This window comes from Mastigoproctus giganteus, chromosome 3 (assembly GCF_048544385.1).
Source record: "Mastigoproctus giganteus isolate SK-2022 chromosome 3, ASM4854438v1, whole genome shotgun sequence".
Classification (NCBI taxonomy): Eukaryota; Metazoa; Arthropoda; class Arachnida; order Uropygi; family Thelyphonidae; genus Mastigoproctus; species Mastigoproctus giganteus.
In genome coordinates, this window is record NC_143577.1 from 196,805,148 (window position 1) to 196,825,662 (window position 20,515).

At 37.1% G+C, this 20,515-nt stretch overlaps 1 protein-coding gene across 1 annotated transcript in view; it reads left to right on the plus strand.

Annotated features, from left to right (window-relative positions):
* LOC150088549 (WD repeat domain-containing protein 83-like) overlaps positions 1-20,515 on the plus strand; it is a 104,868-nt gene that overhangs the window by 65,001 nt on the left and 19,352 nt on the right. The window contains exons 5-6 of the mRNA XM_090370228.1: positions 13,337-13,445; positions 14,841-14,955. Of these exons, the coding sequence (XP_090226354.1) occupies positions 13,337-13,445; positions 14,841-14,955 (224 nt within the window). The remainder of the gene's footprint in view (positions 1-13,336; positions 13,446-14,840; positions 14,956-20,515) is intronic.

Below are 20,515 nucleotides of genomic sequence, written 5' to 3' on the forward strand. Positions count from 1 at the left end.
ACAATTGGCAAACTCCAGGAATATATAATGTCCACTACTATTGGTACAAGAAGCTCACTTGCACACACAAGCACCTGGCAGAGCAGTTCACCCAAATGATAAGGCACACAGAGACAATACCAAAGTTTCTCACTCAAGGAATCACGTATCTGAAACCTAAAGACGAAGATACAAGAAACCCGACGAAATATAGGCCAATCACCTACCTCCCAATAATGTACAAGATCCTGACCAGCTGCATAACCGGGAAAATATCAGACCACTTGGAGAGCTAGAACATAATGGCCGAACAGCAGAAAGGATGCAAGGAGCAATTAACCATAGATGCTGTGGTTATGGAACAAGCCTACAAGAAGCGTTGCAACATGGACACACCCTACATCAATTACCACAAAGCTTTCGACTCTGTGCCTCATAGCTGGCTAATAGAGGCGCTGAACATCTACAAAGTCAGTCTGATAGTGACAAACTTCCTAGGAGAAACAATGGCGAAATGGAGTACCACTATTTAGGTCGAAAACATCACAACCAGGCCGATCCCCATAAGGAGAGGAATCTTTCAGGGAGATGCCCTGAACCCATTCATTGTGGTTCTGTCTAGCACTTAACCCTCTATCCACCATGCTCAACAGTAGCAAGTACAGATATAACCTCAAAGAAGGAAGGAAGAATCTGTACACCCTCACCCACCTGATGTACATGGATGACATCAAGCTCTATGCGGGAAGCCAGAAGCACCTCCAGCAACTACTCCAGATCGCTGAAGAATTCAGCAATGATATTAGGATGGAATTTGGTCTAGACAAATGCAAGACCCAAGGATTGCAACAGGGAAAATTAGTCAACCGAAACTACCAGCTGCAGACTGGCAGAGGAGAGGACCATAAATATTTGGGGATGATGCAGGCTCAGCAGTTACAGCACAAGGAAATTAAGGCCTGCCTGGCTGAAAAATACCATCAGAGACTCAGAAGCCTGCTGAAAGCAAAGCTGAACAGAGGAAACAGTTAAAACAATAAACACCTATGCAGTCCCAGTGCTAACATACTCCTTCGGGGTCATAGATTGGTCTAACACCGAGCTGGAGGATATCATGAGAAAGATAAGGACAATGATGATCAAGAGCCGTCAACATCACCCAAAATCGGCCGTGGAGAGACTGACGATTGCCCGGAAAGAAGGAGGAAGGGGCCTGATAGACCTCACTGAGCAACAGAAGACAGCTATTGCTAACCTGAAGGATTACTTTCAGAAACACAGCAGCACTCCAGCAGGCCATAAGAAGATAGACAAGCGGTATACCCCACTAAACCTAAGCGAGGAGTCCCCACCTAACCAGGAGGCACAAATGGAGCTAGCAAGATGGGCATGGCAGACACTACAGTGATCTCCATCAAGATCACATAGATAAAATTGCTTCCAATGCATGGCTCACGAGCGGAACGCTCTTCCCCCAAGACTGAAGGATTCATGCTCGCTATCCAAGACCAGGCAATCAACTCCAGGAACTATAGAACATACATCGCCAAGGAGTCCAGAGTGTCCGATGACACATGTCAACGATGCCACCTGACCTCAGAAACAATCCAACACAGCACCGTGGGATGCAAGGTGAGTATACTCGTAGACACGACCAGGTAGCCAGGATAATACATCAGAAGCTAGCAAGGAAATACCAGTTGATCGAAGAAAGTGTACCATACTACAAGTATGAACCCCCAGGCAGTACTAGACCCCCCAACCCACAAGCTGTACTGGGACAGCGCCAAAATAACGAATAGGACAATCCCGCACAACAGACCGGATATAACCCTTGTGGACAAGAAGGAAAAAGGCTAACTATCTGAGTGACATAGTGGTACCCAACACTGGCAACCTGCAGAAAACCCATGGGGAAAAAATCAGGAAGTACACGAACCTAAGACAGGAAATCCGAGTAGTGGCATATGCAACAACTGGCGACCATCCTGATCATCGTGTCAACCACAGGTATGGTGCCAAAGACCCTATGTAATGGCGTAGCAGCATTAGGTCTCCCAGCGAACACCTACAAGGAACTCAGAAAGTCGCAATTCTGAACACCTGTAGGATAGTCAGAGTTCCTCGACCAACAGTAACACCTGATAACAACCACCACCCTGTGTACTTGGTAGCAATACCCATCACGAGGTGGAACACCCAATCAGGGAGAGATAATGAGCAATAATAATAATTAATACAGGCTGGCCACGATTAATTCGTCCACGAGTGCATCGTGCAAAACGAAAATGCGTTAATCGAATATAATAATCAATAGGAAAAATTATAATTGGTCCTTGACTGTCAGGAATGTCCATAAAGAATTTTAAAAATACCTTTTAAATAACTTTAACTGTATACCATGTAAAAGATAATGAAAATAATTATAGAATTAAATATTTCTAGCATAAAACAGTGGTTCCCAAACTGTGCGCTGCGGAATATTTTAAATTTTCGAGGGAAACGCAGCAATACTCGACATCTGTTGGATACTGTGCGAACTACTAGCTCGAGGTAGTTTGCACAGTATCAACATTACTTATTAAACGTTGTTTGGACCTAACTACTAAATGAACAGAACTGTTAGGTATTTCTTTTGGCCTGGGGCGCCGTGAAAAAATTACTGAGACACTAAGGGTGCCATGAACCCAGAAAATGTGGGAATCTCTGGCATAGAATACACAGTGAAGAAACTATTTGTTACAGTAATGTTTGAACAGTGTTGTCTTTTTTTTTTTTTTCATCAGTCAATTTCCGATAGCTTACAAAAATTTTCTCTAGGCCCTGGCAGAATAAAAATATTGCAGAGTACCTCAAATATTTCATCTAGTTCTTTTACTGTTATCTCCTTTGCGGTAACATTTTCATCTGGCTCATTTAAAAATTAAGAATTTTAAATTCTTAATTGGCGCCTCCGTAGCCAGGTGGGAAGGAGCAGCAGTGCGTAGCACACGCTTCTTGATTAGACCGGGGTTCGAGCCCGTCACCACCAAATACGGAGGATGCGGAAAGGTCAGGAAATGACCACCGCATATCCCGGAGCAATATGGCCTTAGTTGCTAATGCTCCTAAAAACCAAATAACAACAATAACAATTCTTAATTAAGAATTTTTAAATGCAATTCTGCAAGTGACTTTATTAGCGGGAGACAAAGAAGTAACACGTTTTCTTCCAATGGTTGACGGAACACACTGAGGTGGGCAGCGGGCAAAAGCTTGTTTATTGCCCGTCCAACACGCAGTAAGCATAGCATGTGATTCAAATCTTTTTCAACTATCACATAAAAAAAGATCACATTAACTGGAAATTTGCATCGTGTAAAGTGATATAATTTTTTTAAAAATAGCAGTAACTGAAAAATGTATTAATGAAACTCGTGTTATGTGATCCTGGCTGTATTAGAAGTGTTTTTATTAATTCTATAAATTTATAATAATACAAACTTGATTTTATAACTATATAGCATAATATGTAACTTAATTTTGTAGCACACTGTAACAGTATAACACATCTATTTAGCGTTCAACCCCAACCAGCGTTTTTCTAATAGCAATCCCATTAAGAATTAATGTCAAACGCATAAATTTTTTTTTTTTTTTTTTTTTTTTTTTAGGTCTAGCCACTGAAATCCCAGGAAACTAGGTGGCAGGACCTGCCAGAACAATTTGTTGTGATACTGGATACACCTGGCTAGCCTCCACATGGTGAGGTATGGGCAACATTGGGCACCACTAGGGGCCTGGCTGCCAATAAGCTGGACAAACAATGGGCACAACATATCACACTGCACAGACATGGCCCATGCACTTTCAAGTCTCTGGCTTGACAGTGTACCGTCCTTGATACAGCGAAACACACGCGGCGATGGGAGAAATCCCAGGTGCAGTCTGACACGAACATACCTTATACGTAACAGTATAGCATAACCTGGGAATATCATACCATTATCTCTTAGTTTAGGTGGGTATTTTTAATTTAGGTTTAAGCTAAAATTATGCCTTATACTAGATCAGAAGCAAAAAGTTCAAAGTAGTGAGAATTCAGTAGCTTTGGGAGAATTCAGTAACTTCACAGGAGAACTGCCTGTGGCAGTTCTGTGAATCAGTTTTATAATGTGTGCTATTTGCTGCATGGACTATTCACTGAAAACATGACTTTGCGTGTTTTCATTTCACAGGCAAAACTGTATGAACTGTCCTGGCAGCCTGTATTGCTCAGAATTTCACATCTGACTGCACAATTATCCTCAGGTCTTTTTCATTTTCCACTACCCTCAGTATAGTACCATACAGTTGGTACATTAATCTTTGATTACTGCTACACATATGCAGTACTTTGCATTTATTGATGTTAAACTTCAACTGCCATTTCTCAGCCCATTGGCATAATTTGTTTAGATGTTATCGCAGCAGCTTACCCTGAGTCATTAATCACCCTGCCAACCTTTGTAATACCATATTGTGACATACTGATATTGACATGTTCCTGTCAATATCTTGAAAGTTAAAATCCCCCATTATAAGACATTGTTTTACTGGCTCACTCTATTTCCCTGTATAACTGTTTGCTATACTCATCACAGTATTTTGGCCCATAACTCACTCCTACTGTAATTTTTGTTTTCCCAGTGCTTACGTTAAACCAAACTGACTCAACGTTGCACTGGCTTCCCAAGTTGACTGAATGTACTGCCTAAGATTTAATATGCTTCTTAACAAAGAGCATGACCCCCACTCCCTCTTTTGTCCTTTCTGTACTGGAGAAAGACACTTTGGAGCATGGGGGGGCTGCTCCTGCCGCCACTTGATAAGCGACACTATGTCCTTTCTGTACACAATGTACTCCCTATATTCAAATTCTGCATCCCTTATGTCTGAGTGATTCACATCTCCGATATTCCCACAATGTCTGCATTTGATGACTTAATCAGTACATCAAATTTATTTAACAATGCTCCTAGCATTGGTGTAACTGTAAGTATAATATATGCATGTTCTTACTCTTAGTTACCCTAACACAGCCCATGTATTTACTTGTTCTATGATGACCCACAGCAGGACTCATAATCCCCGACATCTTGCTTTTCAGGCTGCTGCATATTCCAGTAGAACAGCGCAATAATCGCTTTCACTTCTGCATGCTGTTCTAGTTGATGTATTAGTCTTTGTATCTTCCCAAGCTATCAGTTTTCTGACTCACCTAGCACTGTCTCGACAGCATCAGTGAATATTCTTGCGCCCCTTCTATTTACGTGTAACCCATCCCTGTAAGAACAATTCTCCCTGTTAACAGGGAGAATGTTTTTACTGCATTCATTTCATAAGCAAAACTCCGATGTGCATACACCACATTGAGAAAAATTCTACCCCAGGAGCCTTGCAACACAGTCTCTCTGAGGTGCAAGGCTCCAGGGGTAGAATTCTCCATTCTATTGTGTTTGGGCAGGATTGTAGACACTTTCGAATTTAATCCTAACTGGAGACTTTTTCCTAACATTGCCCTGTACTTGTTAATTAAATCCTCATATCTCTTGCTCTCAATATCATTAGCGCCGTGTACAACAATATCACCTTTACTCAAGGTAGTAGAGCATTAAAGAGAACTAGGGATAGTTGTACATGCTGACATGTTTAAGCTGTCCAGTGCCAGCACAGCTCATAGGATTCTACCATTAATATACTATAGCCTTAGTTGCTAATGTGCCAATAAAATCCAAACCATTGATATACAGCAATTTTGCAGGCAGGGACAAGGAGGCAGTTAACCCATTTAAGAAGTCAGTAGTTTGGCCACAACTTGAGTAGTGCATGTAGGTAAATTTTTCATTTTAGGAAGGGTGTGGTTTTTTTGGAACACGTGTAGGGAAGAGCAGCAAGATTAGTCATGGACAAAAAAAAGAGTACTTTTATCAAGAAAGACTTGTTCTAACAATTGCAACATGGAAACTAATCACCTGTGAGGAGATTTCATTATGTTTCAATGTTTCATTATGTTCAATGTTTCAATCAAACTTCAGTTGATTGAAACTGAATGATAATGGTATCATTATTATTTCTTAGACAACAGCTAATTGAACATAACTTAAATTGTAAAAAGATGGTTGCAGGCTGCTTGTGCAAAAATTTGCTTTCAGAAAGATTAATCGATTGTTGTTATAAATTTCCATTGTTTGGCGTTTTAAGTTGGATAGCTTGATAAATTTAAAGCTGGATTGCACAAATGAACATATGATGTTTATTTATTTTTTTGATAATGCTATATAGGCTTGTTTCCTTCCATTGTTTGTTGCTACTAATACTATTCAGAAATAAGTCTCATAATATTGCAGATCTGAAAGACAACAAGCTAATCAATGGTAATCATAGCATTAGTAGTGGCATATGATGCAAGAAAGCAAATGTACACAGAATCGGCCAAAAGAAGAGATTAAAAAAAAAACAAAAAAACCTTCCGATTTCACCTATCCATTCATCCATTCCCTCCGATAGTTTGTCGCATTCTTCCCAGAATTTATTTAAGCTATCAACTTCCACATCACCAGATGGAAGTGTGTTTCAGCAATTTTTGACTAAAGGCAAACTTCTGCACATCTATTCTGCAACCGCCCTTCCTCAACTTGAATTCATGCCCCACTCCTCCAATGTGCATAATCTGAACCAGATGAAGAATCCCATTAGCACTGAGCTTACTCAAACTATTTAAAGTCTTAAACATATCAATGAGATCACATCACAGGTGTCTGGTCTCCAGATGCTGCAATTTACAGAACTGAAGCCTTTCTTGATAAGAACATCCCTTTGTTCCCCTCACCAATCTTGTTGCTCTTATGTGTACTCGTTAAAGCAGCTCTACATCTTTGCTAAAATGAGGTATCTGGACTTCTCTGCAGTAATCAGGATGTGACCTGACCATTGCCTTATACAATGGTATTATCAACTCCTTATCACTGCTGGCAAAATTCCTGTATATCATTGATAAACCCCGTGAGCTATCCTGGCAGCCTACCCTGGGGGCTCACATCTGGTGAGTATGGGCTTGGCACACCCAGGGTCCTGAGCTGGATATCATCATTCTTCTCTTTCTTGGTGATTCCCTTCTACTTTTTACTCTCTCTCTCTCTCTCTCTCTCTCTCTCTCTCAGGGTTACTCGGGAACTTTTTTTTTTTTTTTTTCCCCTGGTGCAGCATAAGCCTCAGGCTTCCTTGCATCATATGGATATTAATAATAATAATAATAATCTGCTGCACTGCTCAGAGAACTTCATATCTGACTGCACAGTTACCTCCCAGGTCTTTTTCATTTTCGACTACCCTCGATGTAGTACTACATAGTTGGTACCTTACTCTGGGGTTACTGCTGCCCTATGTAGTACTTTGTATTTGTCAATGTTAAACTTCAGTTGCAATTTCTCAGCCCATCTTTTCTACTACTAACTTTGTAGTAGAAAAGAAAAAAAAAGGTATTAACTTTTCTACTACCTGTTGCAGTAGCATACTATCATTAACCACTCTGCCAACCTTTGTATCATCTGCAAACTTGGACATTAAGCCTGATATGCTTCATCAGTATCATTCATAAATATAGAAAACAACAATGGGCTCAACACCAAACCCTGGAGGACTCTGCTAATGGCAAAACTAATGTCCACGAAGAGCAGTGTCCATTGATTACCAATCTCTGTGTTCTCCCACTCAACCATCCCTTTATCCATAGCTGTAACTTGCCCTTAATGCCACACTGCTCCATTTTGTACAGCAATCTTTTATGTGCAACAGTATCAAAAGCTTTCCTGAAATCCAAGTATATGATATGAAAAATATTTTTTGCATCCAGTTCCTTTGTGATCATATCATAGTATCCAGTCAAATTGGTCAGACAAGATTTCTGCCTAACAAACCCATACCGTGTCTGAAGTAGTCTTTAAACAAGACTGCAGTCTTGTTTAGATGACCCTGTATTACTTCTTTAATGAGTGACTCCATTATTTTCCCTGGAACAGAAGTTAAACTAACAAGTCAGTTATTATGTCACCTTTTGATTCTCTTTGTGAATTAGTGATCCATTGTTAACCAGATCAAGAGCATTGCTTACTCTTGTTGCCTCTGTAACATGCTGTTGTATTAGTATTAGTAACGGCCGCATGGTGCAAGAAAGCCTATGGCTTATGCTGCACCAGCCAAAAAAAAAAAAAAAAATCCGAACAAAACAATGATAAAAATAAATAAATAAATAAAATAAATAACTAAATAATAATAATTAATAAATAAAAAATAAAATAAAATAAAAAATAAATAAAAAGGAAATTAAACCTATCATCCCATGTACTTCCCTTACCCGAAAGTACTATCCAGATGACCTTTGAATTTCCCCCAAACTGTCGGCCTCTACCACCCATGAAGGCAACTTATTCCAGTAATTTATAACTCGCTGGCTAAAATAAAACTTCCTGCAGTCCAATCTAAACATTTCCCCCCATAACTTGAATTTATGTCCCCTAGTTCTAGCATCATTTATAATCTTGAAAATTTTGTCCTCATTCATTTTACTGATGCCTCTCAGAGTCTTAAACACCTCAATCAAATCTCCTCTAAGGTGTCTAGTTTCCAAACTCTGCAACCCACATATTCGAAGTCTTTCTTCATAAGGACGCCCTTTTGCCAATCCACCAGGCGAGTTACCCTTTTTTGCACCCTTTCAAGAAGCTCGATGTCTTTCTTTAGGTGCGATCTCCATACTTGAACACAGTATTCCAAGTGTGGTCTAACATAAGCCTTATATAATGGGATTATCACGTCTCTATCTCTACTTGCAAAAGTTCGATAGATCATCGATAGGACACCATGGGCCTTCCTTGCAACCTGTTTACAATGCTCAGAGAATTTCATGTCTGACCGTATCGTAACACCCAAGTCCCTTTCCTCCAGTACTGGGTTTAGTTGAACTCCACCAAGTGAATAGGTTTTTTTGGGATTACTGTTTCCCAGGTGTTAATACCTTACACTTTGTTGGATTAAAGCACAGCTACCATTTTTCTGACCATTCCTGAAGTCTATCTAGGTCTCTCTGAAGAAGCTCAGCTTGACAGTGATCATTAACTACTCTACCAATTTTGACATTATGCCCTCTATCCCTTCATCAATGTCGTTTATGAAAATTAAAAACAACAGTGGTCCTAATACTGATCCTTGGGGAACCCCACTTCTTACATCAACCCAATCTGAGGAATAGCCATTTATCACAACCCTCTGCCTCCTGCCCTGAAGCCATCCTTCTATCCATCTAAGGATTTTCCCAGTGATTCCAACCTGTTCCAGCTTATAAAGCAACCGCTCATGTGGGACTGAGTCAAAAGCTTTGCTGAAATCTAAATAAACGATATTATATAAAAATAATCTAAATAATCTAAATGTCGAAATTATTCCCTAAATCCAGCTCGTGAGTGACCCTTTCGAAATAGCGAACCAGATTTGTTAAACATGATTTTCCTTTTACAAAACCATGCTGATTATCCTTGAGAATTTCAATTCGATCCAAATGATCCTGAATTCCACCCTTGATCATTGCCTCCATGATTTTCCCTACTACTGAAGTCAGACTGACAGGTCGATAATTTCCAACTTCACTTTTAGAGCCACTTTTATGTATGAGAGATACATTTGCACTTTTCCAATCCAAGGGAATCTCCCCAGAGTCTAGTGATGCTTGCATAATTAGCCTCAATGGTTCAATGCACTCGCTTGCCGCCTCTCTTAAGATTATAGGGTATATTCCATCAACTCCAGGAGCCTTACTGGTCTGTAGGCTCGAAAGTTTTTTTTCATTAAATAATCTTGCGAAATTTCAATATCATTAATTACATATTTTTTAACTTTGCTCCCACAATTTCCCATTGCCACAAAAGGCTTTTCATTTGTAAATATCGATGCAAAATAACTGTTGAGTTCATCTGCAACGGTAGCTGGTGTATTTATTACTATCCCCTTTCCCTTACGTAAAGGTCCGATCTGGTTTGTCCTGCTCTTCTTGGCATTTATATATGTGAAGAATTCTTTATCCCCCTCTTTGCTCTGTTTGCTAGTGATTTCTCATAAACTGCCTTTGCCTGTCGAACCTTTTCTGTGGCTCTGTTACACATCACCTTGTAGCTGTAATAGGCTTCAGTACTTTTTATTGCTCTGTAACCTTTCCGTGTGTGACTTTGAATGACTGTAGAAAACAGTCATTCAAGAAATCCACAGTCTTGCTAGTGTGTGAGTGACTAACGCACAAATTCCTGTCAATATCTGGAAAGTAAAATTCCTCCATTGTAAGACATTCTGATTTGCTGACCCACTCTATTCTTTCTGTAGCTGTTTGGCTACTCTATACTCTTCACTCGTTAGCCCTATAACACACTCATACCGCACTGACTCAACTTTGCACTCATCACCCATGTCAATTGGATGCACTGCCTTAGATTAAATATGCTTCTTCACAAAGAGCGGAACTCCTCCGTGGGCAAGAGCAGCAGTGCGTAGCACACGCTTCTTGATTAGACCGGGGTTCGAGCCGGTGCCCACCAAATATGGAGGATGCGGAAAGGTCAGGGAATGACCACCACATATCCCCGGATCAATATGGCCTTAGTTGCTAATGCTCCTAAAACCAAATAACAAACAAACAACTCCTCCTCCACCTCTCCTGTTCTGTCTGTCCTTCCTGTATACATTGTACTTGCTATATTCAAATTCAGCATCATTTATGTCTGAGTGATACAGTGTTTCTACAAGTCTGCATTTGATGACTTAATCAGTACTTCAAATTTATTTACAATTAGTTAGTTACTCTTAATTAAAACAGCCTGCGTATTTACTTGTCCATGATGACCCACAGTAGGGCCTGAATTTCCTGACACCTTGCATTCCAGGCTGCTGCAGGTACCAATAATAGGAGTGCAAGAATTACTTTCGTCTTCTGCCTGCGGCTCTAGTTAAGCCATTAGCCAGTGTATCCCCTGAGCTACCAGGTTTCCAACCCACCTATCACTGCCTTGATAGCATCATCAAATATTCTTTCACCCTTTCTATTCAAGTGTATCCTATCCCTGTAGAAATACTCTTCTGTTAACAAGCACAGACCACACTGAGCCTTGCACAGTCTCTCCAAGGCCAAATTGATTGACAAGGTTCTCAACATATACTCCCTCGTATTGTCTTTGCAGAATTTCAGACTCTTCAAATTCAACCATCTGATAGTCACCGATTTTCATTTCTTCGAGCACATCTACCCTACTGTTCAAACTCTCATAAACGGCCATCAAAACACTGAGCTGGCACCTATTTTTTCACACTTACTGCACCTAGCACACATGAATACAGCTCTCTCTTTGCTGGATTATGTCCCGTTCCAGAAAGTTCTGTAAACATTTCACAAATTACACATTTTGTTAGGCTGTGATATATTGGAGAATTTTGCACTTTTATTGCACTTTTCCAATCCAAGGGAATCCAAGGGAATTTTTGTGCCCTTTGGTTCCCCCCGTGTATGAATAGCAGTATGAATAGTAAGTTGTAATTTACAAATTACTAGCTAAATTGAAAAATAAGCTAACGAGCACAACTAAGACTATTTAAACAATTTGTAAAACACAATTTTATATTTTAATTAATCAAAAAGATGGTAAACTTTTCCAAAAAACTTATCTTTTCCCACAAGCTCAAATTTCTGTGTCCTGGCACTTATGACACCTATATATACATGCACATATATATATCCTGGTACAGTAGAGTCACTGACAACAACTAGCTCCCATGGGACCTGCACATTCTGCCTTGAGGAATGCCACTCTGATATTGAGGTGGACAGCTGAGGGCGTGATGGGCCCCCAATTTAAATCCTTAAGCATTCACCCTGTTCTTCAAGCTCTCATAAAGGCTCATAACAATGCTGAGTTGGTGCCTAATATCCTCGCACTTTTTACATCAATTAAAGACAAAGACATCCCTTGCCAATATCATATCCCGATAGTCTGCAAATATCAAACAAGCAGTACATTTCATAAGGCTATGATTCAGAGGACAACCACCCCCTCAGTTCGCCACCAAGCCACAGTACTCCCATTACCTTGAGCCTTTTGCTTTGCTGCTCTTGTCCGAGGCATGATTTCCATTCAAATTCTATATAATTAAAAATGCTACACTAAACTTGTATACCCAATGCAGTAATAACACTATGGACTGGTTATGCTATGAAGGCTACGTTATTGAATATATATATTGCAATATCAAGCTTATGGTATGTGTATTTTATATCTCTTATTCAAGCTTAAGTTATATATGTATTATGCTATATGATTATGTTTGTAAATTCTAAGTAGTTATAATAGATTTTAAGTTCATCTAACTAGCGCCAACCTATGCGATTTGAACTTTTGAGCGACTTATTTGTGATACTATATTTATCCCAAATCACCGATACAAAAAGCTGTACGAATATTATTGTTGTACATTATGTACTGTCGAGAAACCTCCAATTATCTCCTATATCAATGGCGGCAAAATTAGTGTTCTTATCAATACAACATAGTGATGGCAGAAGTCAATTGTGGTCTTTTAAGCAATTAGAAAGGGCAAGTGAAGAACAAATGCACCAAATTAATCAGGGAATTACAAATAATTACTGCACTACTAATTTTAAATCAAAAGTTAGAAAAAAAACCCAATTTAAATCAATAAATAAAGTTTCACTAAGCAGCTCCCAAAAAAAGCATCTAGACAGCCTCATCAGCAGAAAAAAAAGTAGCCTTGTCAACAGAATAAAAAATCATGGAGCAAGTGTGTTCAGGTGTGCTTAGTATAAGGGTAATTAAATTGTGAGCAGGGCTTAAATGGTTGAATAGACATTAATTAAAGGAGCCTCTTTATACATTTAATGGTGAAGATTTAAGTTTATTTTTAATACCTTGTAAGGTTATAAAGCCCTTATAACTAATTCAAATCACTTAACATTTGTAAGCCATTTATGAAAAAAGGACAATTTGTGACTTTATATGCTAGGATTTAATAACCTCATAGTGTGTACAGGCTTGATAACCTCTTTAGATGTAGAAAATAAATTTATTGTTTCATGGTTAAACATGACAGGAATTATCTCCTTTAATTAAAGTTAATTTTAATAAGAGAATAATTAACTTAGACTTAAGAGAAAGCCAAGTTGGCAGGTCAAGATTCCAGAAATCCATTTGTGAAGTATGCCATGTAATTCTGTTTCATTAGTTTTATCTGAAATGATAAATTTATGAATATGAAACTTTAATTTACATTTTATTTTGTTGTCAAGGTCCTGTATCATGTATTAACTTCACTCGTGATGGACAGTGTATTCTGATCGGCTGTTTGGACAGTACTTTGAAGCTACTAGATAAAGATACTGGAGAGATGCTTTCTGAGTAAGGTCATGTTAAGAATTATTACATAACAGTATTAATAACACAATTACTATTTTTTTTTAATGAGGTAGTATATAGCACATTTATTATAATGTGGCCTTATATTATTTCATTTTTCCCACTCTAAAATATAAATATTGTAAAAAAGGATTAAAGCTATAAAAAGAGATGCATTCAAGTGTGGACCTGGCCATCATCAGGAAAGGGTCCTACAGAAAATACCATACATGGTGTACTTACTTACTTTTATCACAGAGCAATATTAAATCCAATAGCTCACAGAGCTATTGGATTTAAGCTTTTTAACCCAGCAGTAGTATCTTCTGCAGTATCACTAGTTTGTAACACTGATAATATCACAGTCTGTCAGATCCTGAACTTTAATTAATATTTTAAAAAATAATAAATAAATAAAAAGTAGTTCATTGTTTTAAATTGTGTTAATATTACATTAATGCCTGATCTTTTTACAGATTATTGCAATACTTTTTAATTTATTTTAATAATATTCCAAATTTGTAAATGCTGTTTTATGCACATAAATATAAACAGTGTCATATTTTAATAAACCCAAATTATAAGTAATTTCTTCTTAATTACAATGTGTTGTATCATTAATTTTGTTCCCCTTCCAATTTTTATATATTATTAAAATTTGCTTGTTTTATTTGTATACTTTCTTGCAATCCAAATTTCAATTTACATATACTTACAATCACCTACAAGCAATTATGGTTTATACCTGGGAGTTTTCCTAACCATTTCCTGGGTAACCACTTGTCTGTTTAACACCTACTGCTTAATTTGGTGGGCCATTAATTTATGATCAGTTACAAATAGCATTATAAAATCCTTCCAATGGTGTAGCTGCATGTTAGATTTTGTGATGTTAATCTTTGTGCACGGATTACATAGGCCCTGCCCCACTTAAAATATTCACATTCTAGGAAGTTTGAGCTTGACCCTCTTCTAACAAATTTTTATTTAGCTTTCTTTTTCTTAAGGAAAAAGAAAATCAGCTAACAAAAATTAAAACAACTACCTTAATGTGAAAACTGTTACTTTAACAAAAATTTTTTCAACTTATGAAGTTAATAATAGGCTAAAAAAAATAAAATAAGTGAAATTAAAAGTTACCAAAAATAACTTAACTGTAAATTCACATTAACGCTTGTTGCTATCCAAGTTTGATAATCACGAGTGTCTGTCTTTTTTCTTGCATTGTTTACAAAGAACAGTTATTTGCTTTCTAAAAGTTATATTCATTCTCTTCTAACATTGCAGACAATGTATTATATGGCAAAATGTGATGTTGCTGCACACTGTATAGCAGTTCTTACTTATTTAGTTAGTTGGTTTTGTGTGAGTTATAGGTTTCTTTTGTATTGTTTCTAGATACACTGGTCACAAGAACAAGCATTATAGTATAGATAGCTGTCTTAGCAGTAGTGATACAGAAGTTCTTTCTGGATCAGAAGATGGCTGTGTTTACTTTTGGGACTTAGTAGAGGTAGGTATTTGAGAATTTAATTGTTCTAGAGAGCTAAGATTAATTCATGCCATTAATAAAATGTTTTTATTTATTAAAATTATCATGCAAAATGTTCATAAGTGAATATTCTGTATTTATTGTTAATGTTTAGAGGTATAATGTAAAATCTCAAATTTTACTTGCTACCCTCCTCAGGAAAAATTGAAGGTCATCAAAAATGTTGCATTAGTATATAAGTATAATAATTCATTTTGTGTAAAAATAAATATTATCTATCAGATAAAAACCATTTCATATGTGTAAAATTTTCCAGATTTCAATCAAGTTTACATTATGCTTTTCAAATAACAATGCACACTATATTTTTCATTTAAGAATCTTCCAGATTATTTGTCAATATTACTGACAGCTACCATTAGCTGCCCATTTCTTCTCATATTTAGTGTAGAGAACATTAAGGTTTGCTATGGTTTTGGCTTTGTTTGGTCTAGTAGTAGCAGCATTTCTATATTTTCTGCAGTTCATTTGTCTATGTATTTCTAGTTTTTCTAAAATTTTTCAGGTTAATTTTCCTCATATATGCACTTAAAAATGAATATTAAGATGTCAGAGAATGTGTTCATTGAAATGCAGTACAATACAGGTCTTTTTTTTTTTTTTTTTTTTTTTTGTTAATGTATGTTGTGAAAAATTGTTGTACTACTTCAGTATAAACAATAATGATATATTGCATGGTGGCAAAAGCAAGCAGTGAAACCCACTTAAAACCTGTAATTTTCAGTATACAGGAAACCCTTGATTAATGCAGTTTTAATTAGTGCGCACAATTTTTTTGATACTATCCCCTTAATATATGTGTTATCAAATTTGATTAGTGCGCTGTTTTTTTCTTGCGGTGCTTGGCAACTCACAACGACGCCTGAAGCGGCAAATACTTGACACGCACTCACCAGGATCTTCTAACTTAAATGAATGGGAATCAACTCCAAAACGCTTGACAGCAGCACCCCATACCACTCTGAAATTGAAATTTGCTCTGGTAACTCATATTCTTTTATTATTTTATTATTAATATTAAACTTCTTTAATATTACGATATTAAAGAAGCAGTTGAGAACATACACAAATCGTGGGAAGAAATGACGAACAGCTGCATGAGAGCAGTCTGGCAGAATCTTTTGCCTGAATGCGCAAATGATTTTTGCGGTTTCATTAATCCTGTCAACAAAGTTATTGATGAAATTACTACAATTGTAAAAGACCTCAGCTTTGAGGAAGTAGATTCAGAAAATGTTAGAGAATTATTGGAATTGCATTCAAAAGACTTAAGTAACGACAATCTTCTTGAAATTGAGCATCAACATGCATACTGCATACAAGGAAGAAGACGAAAATGAAGCAGAAGAAAAGCAATTTGCTCCCAAAGAAATTTCATTCAAAAAACTTGAACTATTTAATACACTTTAAAAAGCAAAAGAACTCATACTAGAGATTGATGCAGAGAGAAGCATGAACGTTCGTCGAGGGTTTAGATAAGCAAATTGATTATCGCAAAATCATTGAGGAAAGGAAGAAAGCTACCACTGTTCAATTGAACTTAGATAAGTTTTTTTGCAAAAAATAAAATTTAAATCTTACTATCTTTTTTAAATTTATTCCTTAATAATTTAAGAACTACACAGTGCATTATAGGTACGTATTGAGTAAGAAAAAATATGTTTTTACAATTTCATAATTTTCAAGGATTCATTATAATTATTCCCATTGTTTCTTAAGTTTGATTAGTGCGGTATATTTCAAGGATTCATTAACCGCACTAATCAAGGGTTTCCTGTATATATATTTATTAAAATAAATAGTTTTTGGTCCTAGAAAAAAATGAATATATGCAATATTCTTCAGGTAACATAAAATGGCACTTTAGATTGTTTTTCACATACCCTTGTCTTTCAAACACCTCCTCCTGCCCTTACTGAGACTTCCTGTTAATGCACCACCAAGAAAAATCTCAACTTCTCTCCCCTTCTCTCCAAGCTGTGGCTGGCCAAAGCTCATAGTGGGCAATAATTGCTGTGAACTATGCACATATGATCTCTTGGATAGCATGCAAACAAATAAAATCCTTCTTTCTCCTCTAATCTCTAATTTTTTTTTCACCTTTTGTAGAATGCTATACAGTGAGGTCACATTGAATTAAGTGTCCACGTTGAATTTTTAAATGTAAACATTGCCTGCACAGAGTGCTTGTTTATCTATCATTATCATTCTATGATAGTTATAGTTGCAATTTTTGTTTTTAATCATGTTACAAGTTCATATTAAAAATGGCTACTAAAATATGTAAGTAGAATGTGCTATTGCTGAAAATGAAAATGAAGTACATCAAGCAATTAATGTTAGTATTACATTGAAAACAGACCTGCAAGCAATATGACATTACAAATTCAGCTTTCCTAATTTTTATAAAAATTAGGAAAAAATAACTGTGTTTAGGAGTAGCAAATTTGAATCAGAACAGTAACATTTATGTACAGAAAAGCATGAATATTTAGACACTGCACTGCTCATTTGGTTCTGTAAGCAATGATTCTTGAATTCTGTCTCTGCCACTTTTGTGTTTGTGAAAAAACTATCTATGGCACACGAGAGAGAGAGAGAGAGAGAGAGAGAGAGAGAGAGAAACCAACCAAAATTATCACACGGCTAGATCCAAATATTTTAGACACTAATGCAGTGTCCAGTAGAGGTGCTGGAATGCATTTTTTATATTCAGTAATATTTTATCAATCATAAAAGTAAAATATATTCATAAACATGGGCCCCCCCCTCTGTGACAGTATAATGGTTTTACTACTTGCTTGGACAGGTCTGGGTTTGAATATGGGAGACTTGAATTCTTAAAAAAGGCCACTGCAGTTAGGACTGTAGCTATCTGATCTCTGTTGGAGGGAATAGAATTTTTCCTGTGAGTAATTCTGGGTTTTTTGAGCCCACAAAACATGCAAATCAGCCTGTGAACTGCTACAAACATAATGTAACTGCCATAATATAGCCTCAAGAAACATTGATTCATTTAAAAAAAAAATACATATACACTTAATCCTCTTCACTACAGTTAGAGCATACAGCAGCTCTCCATCAGATATAGCTCTTTGCTTTTCACATTATTGCAAGTCAGAACTCTTCATTTCACCATTTTTGCCTGTGTTCTTCAGATTTAAGCCTGCCCCTTTTAGGCATACCCTGTTGTTTCCATTCTAATGCTGTCTTTGAAATCCCTTTATCTGGGTTTCTTAACAAATGACCAATTCATTTCCATTTTCTTTCTATGATTTTGATTGTTATCTGTACTAATTTTAATTAGTACTATTGTTATCTCATGCATTTCTTTGAGAGCACTTTTAATGTGTTAGCAATCCCTAGTTCATCATTCATGTTTCTGATCCAGGCTTTGTATTGAATAGTCTAATTTTATTTATATCCTTGGATTTCAACATATTATTCATCATGTTATTATGACACTTGTGCTTTTTTTATATTCTATTCATTGTATATTTTCTCCATATCACCCCCTATTTGCCAACAACTGACCCCAAAGGTGCAAAAAGTATCAAGTTTACTCAGCTGTTTCTTCTCCATTTCTTACCAATTCTATTTTGTTGTAGGTTAATTTTTGTTATTTGTTTTATTTATTCTTAAACCCACTGTTTAAGATTTATTACTTAAATTATTTATTTGTTGTTGCATATGATGATGATTTTGGGCTAATTGCATATGTAATTAGCAAAATCAAAATTAGCGTGAGCCAAAAAAAAAAAAAAAAAAAAAAAAAACATGTTCCCATTTCACCCCTCCGTTCGTTCCAAGTACCTGTCCAGCGCAGCCTTAAATTTATTTAGGCTCTCAACTTCCACAACAAAGGATGGAAGTCTGTTCCACCAACCAACCGTCTGCTGGCTAAAGGCAAACTTCTGCACATCTATCCTACATCTGTCTTTTTTTCAATTTGAATTTATGCCCTCTAAAATGATTATTCTGAGCAAGAGAAAAAATTCCATCAGCACTGAGCATACTCAAACCATTCAAGGCTTTATACACCTCAATCAGATCACCTCGCAGGTGCCTAGTCTCCAGACATTGTAATTTGCAAAATTTAAGCCTTTCTTCACGAGAGCAACCCTTTGTTCCATTCACTAATCATGTTGCCCTTCTCTGTACTCATTCCAACAGCTCTACATCCTTAAAATGAGGCCTCCAGACCTGTATACAGTACTCAAGGTGTGGCCTGACCATTGCCTTATATAAGGGGATAATTGCCTCCTTATCCCTGCTAGAAAAATTCCTGTATATCATTGACAATACTCCATGAGCTACTCTTGCAGACCGTCTGCACTGTCAGAAAACTTCATATCTGCCTGCACAATTACTCCCATGTCCTTTTTGTTCTCTACCACTGTCAGTGTAGTACCACAGACTTGATACGTCATTCTGAGGTTGCTGCTTCCCATATGTAGTACTTTACATTTGTCAATGTTAAACTTCATTTGCCACCTCTAAGCCCATCTGCTCACCTTTTCTAGATCCTGTTGCAGCAGTGTACTGTCATTAGTGTCCTTAACAACCCTGTCAACCTTCGTATCATCTGCAAACTTGGACATTAAGCTTGATGTACCATCATCAATATCATTTGTAAATACAGAAAACAACAATGGACCCAACACTGAACCCTGAGGGACTCCACTAATAACATTAGTCCACAATGAGCAGTGTCCATTGATTACCACTCTGTCTTCATCCCACTTATCCATAGCAGCAGTTTGCTCCAATAATACTGCTCCAATTTGTGCAGCAGTCTTCCATGTGCAACAGTATCAAAAGCCTTTCTAAGATCCAAATATGATATCAAAGTTATTCCCTGCATCCAGTTCCTTTGTGACCACGTCATAGTATCCAATCAAATTGGTCAGGCAAGACTTTTCCCTTAATAAACCATGCTGTGTCCGAGCTTTAACTGAATTCTTGTCAAGATGATCCTACAGTGCTTCTTTAACCATGCCTCCATTAATTTTCCTGGAATAGAAGTTAAACTAACAGTTCTATAATTACTTGTGTTGCCCTTTCATCCTCCTTTGTGAATTGGGGTCACATTTGCACATCACCAGTCCATGGGCACCTCCCCTAAGTCCAAAGAAACTCTCATAATTATGGCTAAGGGTTTGCTTACTTCCTTTGTTGCCTCCTTTTTTTATAATAGTATAGATCCTGTCCACCCCTAGTTCCTTTTTTATGTTTACCTTCAACAATTTTTCCTCCACTTTCCTCTCAGTTATTACAAAATCATTCAGCTCACTGCCAGAGTTTAACTCACCTCTGGCATTTCCCTCCCTGAATAACTCCTCATGGGTGAATGTAGATGCAAAATACTCATTTAGTTTGTTAGCCACTTGAGCAGGATCATCAACAGTTGAACCATCAATATCCAGTGGACCAGTCTGATTCATCCCTTTCCTTCTAGAGTATTTTGAAGGTTTTGATTTACATAGGTAAAGAACTCTTTGCTGTTTTTCTTTGCATCCTT